Here is a 13288-nt window from a genome sequence, read left to right as displayed (position 1 = left end):
ATACAAGCATTTATTATTATTTGCATACTTGGAAATTGCCATTCTTACTGGAGTGAGATAAAATCTTAGTGGTGTTTTGATTAGCATTTCCTTGATTGCTGAGAATAGTGAACATTGTTTCATATATTTGCTGGTCATTTGAGTTTCTTCTTTTGAGAAATGTCTTTTTAGTTCATTTGCCCATTTATTTATTAAATTATTTGTTCCTTTCATTCATTCTTTTTTTTTTTAAAGAGAGAGTGAGAGATGGAGGGAGAGAGAGAGAGAGAGAATTTTTTTAATATATATTTTTTAGTTTTTGGCGGACACATTCTTTTGTTTTTTAAGTTGTTTATATAGTCTAGATATTAATCCCCTGTCAGAGGAGTAAGAAGCAAAGATTTTATCCCATTGTGTAGACTTTCTCTTTATGTCTTAATTATTTCCTTTGCTATGCAGAAGCTTTTTAATTTTATGCCATTCTATTTACCAATTTTTGGTTTTATATCTTGAGCTTTAAGTTCTTGTTATATAAGTACGTGCCTGTACCAATATGTTAGGGAGTTTTGCCCCTGTTTTTTGTTTACACATGGATATCCAGTTTTCCCCTCACTTTTTGTTAAAAAGGCTATCTTTTCTCTAGCATGCATTTTTGGCACCTTTGTCAAGTATCAGATGACTATACATATGTGGGGCTGTCTCCATCTTATATTCTATTCCATTGGTGTTTATGTTTTTTTGATGCTAATACCACGTTGTTTTTGTTCCTACAGCTCTGTAATATAATTTGAGATCAGGTATTGAAATGCCTCTTGAATCACTCTTCTTACTCAGGACTTCTTTGGCTCTTCTGGGTCTCTTATTCCAAATGCACTTAAGGACTGTGTTTTTTTTTTTTTTTTTTTTTTTAATACTTTGAGGAATGTCCTTTATTTTGATGGGAATTGCATTGAATCTGTATATTGCTTTTGGTTGTATGGCCATTTGGGCAATACTAATTCTGCCTATCCAAGAACATGGATGGTCTTTCTATCTTTTGGGGTGTTCTTCAATTTCTTTCTGCAGTGTTTTAAAATTTTAATTGTAAAGACCTTTCACCTCCTTGGTTAGGTTAATTCCCAAGTTTTTATTTTTATTTTGAGATTATTGTGAATGAGATAGTTTTCCTGATTTATTTTTGAGCAGAATGGCTGTTGGAATATAGAAAAGCTATGGATTTATGAATGTTGTTCTTGTATTCTGGTACTTTGCTGAACTCATTTATCATCTCTAGAAACTTCTGCTAGAGGTTTTGTGTCTTCTAGATATAGAACCATGTCATCAGCAATCAGAGATAATTTGACGACTTCTTTTCCTATTTGTATCCCTTCCCCCCCCCTGCACTCCCCCCCCCCCCCCGCCTTATTTCTCTGGCTAGAGTTTGAAGTACTATATTCAATAAAACATGTGAGAGTAGACATTCTGTCTTGTTCCTGATTTTAGAGAAAATTCTCTCAGTTTTTCTCCATTAAGTATGCTGTAGGCTTTGAGTTAGCCTTTGTAATGTTGAGGTAATATTCTATCCCTAGTTTCTTCAGCATTCTTTAACATGAATGGGTACTGCATTTTGTCTGTCAAAGCTGAATTCTGCATCTATTTGAGATGATTATGTGATTCTTTCCTTAGTTTTATTTATATAGTGAATTGTATGTATAGATTTGTGTAGGTTGACCCAACCTTGTACCCCTGGGATGAAATTCAATTGTTTATGGCATATTATCTTTTTAATGCTTTAAGTTTTGCTAATATTTTGTTAAGAATTTTTGCATCTATATTTAACAGGAATATTGGTCTGTAGTCTTCTTTCCTTGTTGTGTCTTTGCCTGGTTTTGGTATCAGGATGATATTGGATTCATAAAGTGAATTTATCAGTGTTCTCTTCATTTCTGTTTCATGGAATAATTTAAGGGGGATTTGCAGTAGTTCTTCTTTAAAAGTCTGGTAGAACTTGACTGAGAATCTATCTGGTTCTGGGCTTTTCTTTGTTGGAAGGTTTTACATTGCTGTTTCAATTTCATTACTTTATATTGGTCTGTTTAGTTTTTTTGTGTCTTCTGCATTCCATTTGGGAAAGTTGTATGTGTCCAGAAATTTTGGCAATGTCTTCTATGTTTTCCAGGATATTGTATAAATTTTTCAAAATAGTTTCAAATAATCTTTTGAATTTCAGAAGTGTCTGTGACGATATCTCCTTTTTCATCTTTAATTTTATTTATCTGAAGGTTTTATCAATCTTATTTATCTTTTCAAAGAAACAACTCTTTATTTCCTTAATTCTCTGTAATTTTTTTTGTTACATTCTAAATTTCATTAATTTTGCCTCTGACCTTTATTTTTTCCTATCTTCTACTGATTTTGGAATTAGTTTTTTCTTTTTCCTTTTCTAAGGCATTGAACATTAGATTTTTCTTTTGGAATCTTTTTTTTTTTTCCTTCTTCTTCTTTTTTAAATGTAGGAACTCAATGCTATAAATTTTCCTCTCAGTATTTCCTATATACTGCCCCAGAGATTTTGATATGTTGTATCTCTGTTTCTGTTTTTTTTTTTTTTCTAAGAATTTCTTGATTTTGGCTCTCATTTCTTCTATGATCTGTCCTCATTTAAAAGATTATTGTTCAATCTCCATGTGTTTATGTGGTTTTAATCATTTTTCTTGCTGTTGATTTCTTATTTTATTTCATTATGACTTCATATGATGCACAGGATTTTATTTGGTTTGATTTTTTGTATTTTTTAAGACTTACATTGTGACTTAGAATATGGTCTGTCTTGGAAATGCTTCCATGAACTGCTAAGAAGAAAGTAAATTCAGCTGTTTGTGGGTGAAATAGTCTGTAGATGCCTATTAGGTCTTTTGATTTATAGTATTATTTTGGTTGGAAATATTTTTTAATTGGAAGAATATTCTTTATTTAAATAAATAAACAAGTTAAGATGCCAATGACAAAAGTTGTTTCCTAAAACTTGACAGTTAAGATTTCCCTAAAGTTAAAAAAAAAACACTTAAAATTAAATCTTCTATTTGCTAGCTCTTCAACTTACAAGTTCTCCACCAGTTTTTCTGACTTTTTCTCCAGAATTTATAGTTGTTGAGATCATTATTATCCATAGCCTCTTTTTTCAATTCTCTTGGTTCACTTTCACAAACCTGTAGTTTTGGAGTAAAAGTCTGAAGAATGAATGAAGGAGAATGATGCATGTTATCTTCATTCCACATATCAGTGTCAGGAATCTGATGGGCAGCATTAGAAGGTTTTTCATTTGGGTTCAAACTTGGAGAACTAACCTTTGGAAGATCAAATGGCTCGTCATTTACTGCAGTTCTTTCCATACAGTTAACCTCATGCTCCTTGAGCCATTCAGTTGGGACCACATGACAAGCATTGTATTTGCAGTTAGCCATCTTTTTAGCTATCTTTGGATTTTTCTTTTTGCATGATGCTAGGTGGTACTGTAACCTGCTGGCTGGCATCCTGTGGTTTAGGACATAAGGACATGTTTTTAAGTCTTCTGGCACTATGAGGCCTTATTCTCAAAGTAGCATCTCTCAAGAATCCTAAGGGAATTGTCACTTCCAGTCAACAATGAGAATCGTTGTGCCTTTCAAGCCTTCTGATTAATTCCTCTCCTCCCACTGTAGGTTCTATGGTTTCTCAGGAGTTTGGAAGGTCTTAATGTCACAGTGAAGTCTTAGAGAAGTGATTCTCAATCTTGCTGTACATGAGAATCACTGAGTAGTTTTAAAGTGACAGATCCTTTGGTGCCACTCCAGAACTATTGGATCAGAATCTCAAGAGTATAGACTGGCTGAGCGTAACTTTTAAAAAGCGTTCCAGGGAGAACAAAGATGATGGGCCAGAGGGAGGCAGCATTCTGTGTCGCTCCGTGATCCAGATCTCACCTAGTTGGAATACTACATCTCAGAGAGTTTTAGAGGATCCCTACACAGTTTATTTCCACAGAGATCACCAGCACTGTGACCCTGCTCAAGGCTCTGAGCCTCAGCATTCCAGCAGAACTCCAGACTCCTGGCTCCCAACACCCAAAGCCCAAAATTCTAGCCAACGCAGGGCTCACAAAGGCCTTAGCAGAATCATCTATCAGCACCTCTGCAGAACTCCCAGACTTCGCTCCGCTCCTACACAGGTCACTCAGCTGCTACCTACCCTTAGCACAATGCCATCGCCTCACTTCCCTCACCTCACCAGACACCCTGGCACTGGAAGCAGACTGTCTCCATTTTGGCTCACCTCCCTCGTCATATTTGATGGGGGAAGCTCCAGATGGGTCTCCAGCTGGCCGGGTACTAGGTTTCCAGCTCTACCCTCTCCCCAGAAGTGGTAACCCAACACAGTAGCTTCCCAACACAAAACAGCTCTCAGTTGGACAGGTGTGCTGTGTGACCAGGGCGCCACCCATGGGAGCCCCGGTGTGAGAGGTCCCTCAATTGGGAACTGATAAGGGAGAGGGAGATGGGGTAAAGTTTGGAGCCTAACAGAGAGACCAGGAACTGGGAAATCTTCAGACAAGATAGGGTGATAATACTAGGCACTCAAGTCATACAAGCGGTCCCCAAAAAGAGACCAGTGAGGTGCAGTCTCCCTGCAGGGACTGGCAGGTGTCACTTCTTGCTTCCAGGCACCATGAGCCAGGACCAGCCTTCCCACCCTGGTTATCTCCACCATTCTGAGGGCAGAGACACCAGTTTAAAACAGACAACCCCACCTATTGGATGAGAAGAGAAGCAGGAAAGATATGGATCTCTAAAACTAGCAACAATCCTGGTTTCTTCCTTATTTTTTTTCTCTTTTTCTTCTACCCCTTTATCTGCCAGCACTCACATCCCTAACATATGTGAAACCAAGAACTTTGCATGAAATAGGATTTTGAGGACTGAGTCATCTGAAAAATATAATATAGTGGTGCTGTACATGACCTTTTTTTGGTCTCTTTTTTCTTCTTTTATTTTTCTTTGCCCCTCCAGATTTTACTATTTTAACAGCTTGTAATTTTCTAAATACATATGTGTGTTTGTTTTAGGTACTCTACTCTCTTCCCACATACTTGTCTATCCTAAATTACATCATGTCTATTCTCTTGCTACTAACCCTCTTCATTAGATTTATCTTTCATACTTCCTAAGATATATTAACTCTATATCCTCACATCCTGCCTCCTCAGTATATCATCCTATGCCCCACCCCCAGTTCATTGTCCACCAACAGAAACTGTAAACCTTTTACAAAACTACTGATTATATGATAGATAATAATTAAATCCAACATTTCTGTACATTGAGACTAAACTGTAAATACCTTAATAACAACAAATTGTCCATAAGTGGTATATTGTTGATATTGGGATCTGTTAACATTGTCCTTCCCCACAAAGGAGAGGTTTTGGGACCCTCCAAGAGCACTATAAAACTATAGGGTAGAAACAATAACATGCTGGACCCACAGAGTTGGAAAGGAAGACACACAAGCAATATGAAAAGATAAGGGAAGAAAGTGCCCCAAACATATCAAGACACCACATTATTAGAATCATTGGCAGCCACAGCGGAAAAAATGACAGAGAAGGAGTTTAGGATGTACATGGTTAAAATGTTCTGTGAACTTAAGGAAGATATAAGAGAGCAAATATAGGCACAGTGAAAGATCACTTTGACAAGGAACTACATAAAGAAATACAGGAAGCAAAAGATCACCTCAACAGGGAGGTAGAGGTTCTAAACAAATAAACAAACAAACAAACCTCCTTGAAATGAAAGAAACAATAAGCCAAATTAAAAGCTCAAATGAATGAAAGCATTACCAACAGGATAGACCACTTGGAAGATAGGACATTAGACAATAAAGGAAAAATATATAAAAATATTGAAAAGAATGTAGACCACACAGTGATAATGATAAGAAACCATGAGCAGAATATTCAAGAAATATGGGATAGCATAAAAAGATCAAATTTAAGAGTTAATGGGATAGAGGGAGGCATAGAGGTCCAAACCAAAGGAATGAACAATCTATTCAATGAAATAGTATCAGATAACTTTCCAGACATGAAGAATGAATTGAAAATACAAATTCAAAAAGCTTATAGGATGCTAAGTGTACAAAATCACAGCATATCCACACCAAGGCACATTATAATAAAATGCCCAACATACAGAATAAGGAGAGAATTTTAAACGCCACAAGAGAAATCAGATTACATATAGGGGAAAACCAGTTAGGAAAATGTCAGATTTCTCAACACAAACCCTGAAAGCTAGAAGATTCTGGAACAACATACATCAAGCTCTGAAAGAAAATGGATGCCAAGCAAGAATCTCATATCCAGCAAAATTAAGCTTTAGTTTTGATGGTAAAATAAAAACCTTTCATGATAAACAAAAGTTAAAAGAATTTATAGTTAGAAAACTGGCACTACAAAACATCTTTGGAAAAATATTCCACGAAGAGGAAACAAAAAACAACAATGAAAATCAGCAGAGAGAGGTGGTACCCTAAAAGAAAAACTAATCAAACCAAAAAATCAAGTTAAATAACAAAAATAAACAAATATGGCTGGGAATACAAATCATGTCTTAATCCTGAATGTTAGTGGCTTAAACTCACCAATCAAAAGACATAGGATAGCAGGTTAGATTAAATAAAGACCCAACAATATGCTGCCTTCAGGAGACTCATCTGATAGGAAAAGACATACAGAGACTGAAGGTGAAAGGTTGGGAAAAATCATACCACTCACATGGACTGCGGAAACAACCAGGGGTTTCCATCCTCATATCAAATAAAGTAGACTTCAAGCCATAGTTAATCAAAAGAGATAAAGATGGACATTACATACTGCTCAAGGGAACCAACACCACCAATATATATGAATCATAAATACATATGTCCCAAACAATGGGGCAGCTCTGTTCATCAAACAAATTCTTCTCAAGTTCAAGAGTCAAATTGACCACAGCACAATAATCTTGGATGACTTTAACACACTTCTCTCACCACTGGATAGATCTTCCAAACAAAAGTTGAAAGAAAATATAGATCTCAATAATACAATTAATAACTTTGACTTAACTGACATACATAGAATATTTCAACCTGCATCAAGTGCACTTTCTTCTCAGCAGCACATGGATCTTTCTCTAAAATATACCATATAATATGCCACAAAGCAACTCTTAGCAAATACAAAAAAGTAGAGATACCATCATGCATTTTATCATAACATAATGAAATAAAATTGGAAATCAATGACAAAATAAAAAATAAAAATCACTCCACCACCTGGAAACTAAACAATATGCTACTGAATGAACAATGGGTTGTAGAAGACATCAAGAAGGAGATTTAAAAATTCTTAGAGGTAAATGAAAACATAGACAAAACATATCGAAATCTCTGGGAAACTATGAAAGCAGTACTAAGAGGAAAGTTCATTGCATGGAGTTCATTCCTTAAAAGAAGAAAAAGTCAACAAATAAATGTCCTAACATTACATTTCAAAGCCCTAGAAAAATAAGAACAAATCAACAGAAAAAGCAGTAGAAGGCAAGAAATAATTAAAATTAGAGCTGAAATCAACAAAATTGAAACAAAAGAAACAATTGAAAAATTTGACAAAACAAAAAGTTGGTTCTTTGAAAAAATAAATAAAATTGACAGACTCTTAGCTACACTAACAATGAAAAGGAGAAAGAAAAATCTAATTACCAGCATATGTGATAAAAAAGATAATATCACAACGGACACTACAGAAATACAGAGGATAATTAGAAATTATTTTGAAAACTAATACTCCAATAAAATAAACGATATTGGAGGCATTGAAAAATTTCTTAAGTCATATGATTTTCCTAGATTGAATCTGGATGATATATACAATTTAAACAAACCAATATCAAGTGATGAAGTAGAAGACATCATCAGAAGCCTACCAACTAAGAAAAGCCCAGGACCAGAGGGATACACAACCAAGTTCTACAAGACCTTTAAAGAAGAATACCAATAATCTTCAATTTATTTCAGGAAATAGAAATAGAGGCAGCACTTCCAAACTCATTCTCTAAGGCCAATATCACCCTGATCATAAAACTAGGCAAAGACACACAAAGAAAGAAAACTTCAGACCAGTATCTCTAATGAACAAAGATGCAAAAATTCTCAATAAAATTATGGCAAACTGATTACAAAAACATATCAAAAAGATTGTGCACCACAATCAAGTGGGATTTACCCCAGGGATGCAAGGTTGGTTCAACATATGGAAATCAATAAATGTAATTCATCACAGCAATAGACTCAAAATAATAATCATATGATCATCTCAATAGATGCAGAAAAAACATTTGACAAAATACAGCACCCTTTCATGTTCAAAACATTAGAAAAACTAGGGATAACAGGAACATATCTCAACATCGTAAAGGCTATATCTATGCTAAGCCCCAGGCCAACATCATTCTAAATCGAGAAAAAATTAAGCCATTTCCTCTAAAAACTGGAACAAGACAAGGATGCTCTCTTTCTCTACTTCTATTTAATTTAGTTCTTGAAACACTGGCCAGGGCAATTAGACAGACGAAAGAAATTAAAGGGATACGTTTAGGAAAAGAAGAATTTTAATTAGCACTATTTGCTGATAGTTTTATTCTATACCTAGAAGACCCAACAAAGCTCCACCAGAAAACTTCTAGAACTAGTAAATAAATTCAGCAGAGTAGCAGGATATAGAATCAACACCCATAAATCAAAGGCATTTCTGTATAACAGTGACAAATCCTCTGAGAGGGAAATGAGGAAAACTATCCCATTTACAATAGCCTCAAAAAATAAAAATAAAAAAAAAATACTTGGGAATCAAAGAAAGAGATGAAAGATCTATACAATAAAAACTACAGAACCCTAAAGAAGGAAATCAAAGAAGGCCTTAGAAGATAGAAATATCTACCTTGCTCTTGGATAGGCAGAATTAATATTATCAAATGACCATACTACCAAAAGCACTATACAGATTTAATGCAATTATGATTAAAATCTGAATGACATTCCTCATAGAAATAGAAAAACCAATCATAAAACTCATCTGGAAAAATAAGAGACCCAGAATAGCTAAAGCAATCCTTAGCAGGAAGAGTGAAGCAGGTGGCATCACTATACCAGACCTTAAACTATATTAGAGAGCAATAGTAATAAGAACAGCATGGTATTGGCACCAAAACAAACTGGAAGACCAATGGTACAGAATAGAGGACACAAAGACCAACCCACAAAATTAAAATTATCTTATATTAGACAAAGGAGCCAAAAATATGCATTGGAGAAAAGATAGCATCTTCAACAAATGGAGATGGGAAAACCGGAAGTCCATATGCAACAAAATGAAATTAAACTCCTATCTGTCACCAAGCACAAAACTCAAGGTGGATCAAGGAACTAGGAATTAAACCAGAGACTCTGCATCTAATAGAAGAAAAAGTAGGCCCTAATCATCATCATGTGGGATTAAACCCCAACTTCCTTAATAAGACTCCTATAGTACAAAAATTAAAACCAAGAATCAATAAATGGATGGATTCAAACTAAAAATTTCTTCTTAGCAAAAGAAACAGTCTGTGAGGTGAATAGAGAACGTACATCTTGGGAACAAATTTTCACCCCTCACGCATAAGATAGAGCACTAATCTCTAGAATATATAAAGAACTCAAAAAGCTACATACCTAAACAACAACAACAAAAATAGCCCAATCAATAAATAGGCCAAGGACATGAACAGAACCTTTTCAGAAGAGTATATACAATCAATCAACAAACATATGAAAAAGTTTTCATAGTCCCTAGTGATTAGAGAAATGCAAATCAAAACTACTCTAAGATATCATCTCACTCCAGTCAGAATGGCAGCTATTATGAAGACAAACAGCAATAAGTTTTGATGAGGATGTGGGGAAAAAGGTACACTCATACATTGCTGGTGGGACTGCAAATTGGCGCAGCCAATTTGAAAAGCAGTATGGAGATTTCTTGGAAAAACGGGAATGGAATCACCATCTGACCCAGCTATCCCTCTCCTTGGTCTATACCCAAAGGACTTAAAAAATAGCACACTATAGGGATACAGCCAAATCAATGTTTATAGTAGCACAATTCATAATAGCTAAATTACGGAACCAACCTAGATTCCCTTCAGTAGATGAAAGAATCAAAAAAATGTGGCGTATATACACAATAGAATATTACTCAGCAATAAAAGAAAATAAAATCATGGCATTTTCAGGTATATGGATGGTATTGGAGAACATAATGCTAAGTGAAGTTAGCCAATCCCAAAAATCCAAATGCCGAATGGTTTTTCTGATATAAGGTGACTGACTCATAGTGAGGTAGGGAGGGGGATCATGAAAGATATAGATGAACTCTATATAGGGCAGAGGGGTGGGAGGGGAAGGGAGGGGGCATGGGGTTAGCAAGGATGGTGGGATGTAATGGACATCTTTATCCAAAGTACATGTATGAAGACACGAATTGATGTGAACATACTTTATATACAACCAGAGATATGAAAAAATTTGCTCTATACATGTAATAGAAATTGTAATGCATTCCACTTTCATTTATTTAAAAAAATCCATAAAAATAAAAGTAAAAGAAAATTAAAAAGGGTTCCATTCCTCAGGGGATTCTAGTTTGCACTCAGGGTTACTAGGCCTTTATGTGCATACTTATATACCTTTAGAAGGGCTCCTCCAACTCACAGGAGGGACTGCTGAATAATCTTTTCAATAAATTTTCTCCAAACACTAGCATTTGGCATAATTAGTCCATCTTTAAACCTGGCCTTTTTCTTTATAAAGCACCAAACAGAACTGCACAAAAAATGAGACACTTACCCTATCTTTATTGATTTTATATGGATGACCTGTCTATTGGTTGTAAGGGTATGTTAAAATCACCCAATATTATTGTATTAGGGTCTATCTGTGACTTAATGTCAAGAAGTATTTTTTTATTGTTTTTTTATTAGCTACACATGACATTACAATGATCTTGGAAATTCATATATTTGAATCAATTGGGGTATAATTTCTCATTTTTCTGATTGTACAGATTGCAGAATCACATTGGTCAGTCACCTATATACATACAGCAATCATAATTTCTATTCTATTCTGCTGCCAAGAAGTATTTTTTTAAATGTAATTGTCATTTGGGGCATAGGTACATAGTAAAATTATATCTTCTTGTTGGATTATTCCCTTTACCAGTATGTAGTTAGCTTTCTTTGTTTGATTAAGTTTTGCTTGAACTCTGTTTTTACTGATGTGAGAATAGCTATCCTGGTTATTTTTAAACTCCTTTGCATGGAACATTTTTTCCATCATTTTCATTTTTAGCCTATTGGTATCTTTGCCTATGAGATGAATCTCTTGCAAACAGTATATAGTTGGATTTTGTTTTTTAATCCATCCCACCAATCTGTGTCTTTTATTTGGGGAGTTAAGACCATCTGCTTTGTTTTATTATGGATAGATGTTTATTATTGTAGTAGGTCTCAGCTTCCTGTCTCCCATAGGATGGTATAGTCTGGGAAGTGCTGACAAATGATGTACTCCAATAATGGGGCAAGTACAGAGTTCTAAATTGGAATTTAATTGGGATTCAGTTGTTGCGACCTTTGGGACTCTATAGGAGAGTATTTGAGATTTGATCCCACTTTCTTTTGCTGGGGAGATGCTGATCTCTACTGCATGTCTAGGTCTCAGAGACTTTTTGTAAATTTCACTGTCAGAGTGTGCAGTCTAACCCTCCACAGGTATCACATTTGCCACTATGTATGTAAATTACTCAGGATAGGACTTGGAGTTCAAATACTCCTGTCTGCCTGTTATTGGCATCTTCCCAATAGGTCTTATGAAACACCAGAAAGAAAGGGAGCACTCTCTCCTTGATATCCTGTATCCGGATTGCCCAGGGACAATTTTTTCTGTATTGTTTCAGTCACACTGGTCCAGCCATACCCTGGATTCTATGCTAGGCCACTGCTGGCCAGACTGGCAACTTCCTTTATGAGTTCCTGTTCTCCTGTCTTTGTTTGCGGCTGCAAGGCAAAAAAGTGGTTCATACTGCTGGCAACCCTGGTTCCTGCCAGCCATTCCACCCATGGGCACAGTGATTTTGGTCATCTTTCATTCAAAAACTTCCTGCACTGACATTGGGTTTATTAAGATCAGCCTTCCTTTCTATTTTGCAGGTTCCCCCAGGACATTTTTTGGTTGTTGTTGCACATTTTTCTCTCTCTCTTCCTGTACTTCCTCTCCTCTCAGCAGCCATGACCACTACCACCACCAGCCAAGCTGGCACATGTCTGACTTATTATTTCTTATTTTATGGTTGAAATTTCTGACTCTCTCTGTTTGCATGGTTTCTTTAACTGTTCAATATTGAATTTCAGTGAATTCCCTTAGTTACTGACCTTGCTGAAGAGCAGGCTTCACACTTTTCAAATCTTGAACTAAGAAATGGCTGGGAAGTACACCCTTCCTCTAATCTGCCATCTTCTTACAAACCTATGGTATTTATTTAATTTTTTAAAAAATGTTTTTGTCACCCACAGTATTTAAAATGTCAAAAAAAATACCATTAGATTTTGTATTCCTTTCCCTCACACTTCATTGCTTATATACAGTAACAGAGGGAAACATTTAGTGGAACCAGCTACTTCTAAATTTGAATTCTACAAAAATTAAAACAAATTTTATCTCAAAAAAGAAAATGTGTTTGTACCTCTTTTATCTGGCTTATCATGGTTCTCTTGACAGAGACTCTTGTTAAAGGGCATTGGATCAAAACCCTGAGCTGACTGAACGGTAAAAACATTCACATCGGTAACAGGATAATTCCTTAAAGAGAATTTAGCTTGCTGTCTGAGAGACATCTTTATGAACCCGCTCCATGTAGCAATTTTTCTTCAGGGAATCAAGCTGTGGTTCCAATTCAACAGTGTGATTTTTGAATAGATTTTTGGTTATCCTTTCTTGTGCACCCATATTTTGTAGATAATTGAAAATAACCTACAACTATATAGAAAATACATATAGGGTAATCAAAATAAAAAATGGCTATAAAGAAAATTAAATTGCTTTCTCCTTGAGGTCTGGAGAAACTGAATTTATGAAACTTTAATATTTAGCATCAAGTTCATTGGAAAATAGTGAAGACAGGCTAACACTGACTAAAATACTTGCTCCTTATTGTTTGAAG

At 35.4% G+C, this 13288-nt stretch overlaps 1 protein-coding gene across 1 annotated transcript; it reads right to left on the bottom strand.

Moving 5' to 3' along the window:
• Nucleotides 1-3044: 3044 nt before the first annotated feature.
• Nucleotides 3045-12962, bottom strand: LOC143642182 (gametocyte-specific factor 1-like). Its single transcript, XM_077110344.1, has 2 exons — nt 12812-12962; nt 3045-3535 (listed from the first exon to the last, which is right to left on the bottom strand). Exons 1-2 carry the CDS (start codon nt 12960-12962, stop codon nt 3045-3047), a joined length of 642 nt encoding a protein of 213 aa, XP_076966459.1.
• Nucleotides 12963-13288: the final 326 nt, after the last annotated feature.

The sequence above is a fragment of the Callospermophilus lateralis genome, chromosome 10, assembly GCF_048772815.1.
Source record: "Callospermophilus lateralis isolate mCalLat2 chromosome 10, mCalLat2.hap1, whole genome shotgun sequence".
Lineage (NCBI taxonomy): Eukaryota > Metazoa > Chordata > Mammalia > Rodentia > Sciuridae > Callospermophilus > Callospermophilus lateralis.
Note: the sequence above shows the minus strand (reverse complement) of the source record. Positions and strands in the feature narration are given on the sequence as shown.

What these genes read in the sequence shown, in the direction of transcription:
- LOC143642182 (XM_077110344.1), bottom strand. Translation starts at nt 12,962, where the DNA reads ATGTCTCTCAGACAGCAAGCTAAATTCTCTTTAAGGAATTATCCTGTT. An exon ending in TGATAAGCCAGATAAAAGAG is followed by an intron (nt 3,536 to 12,811) that starts GTACAAACACAT and finishes AAGGCCTCATAG; the next exon opens with TGCCAGAAGACTTAAAAACA.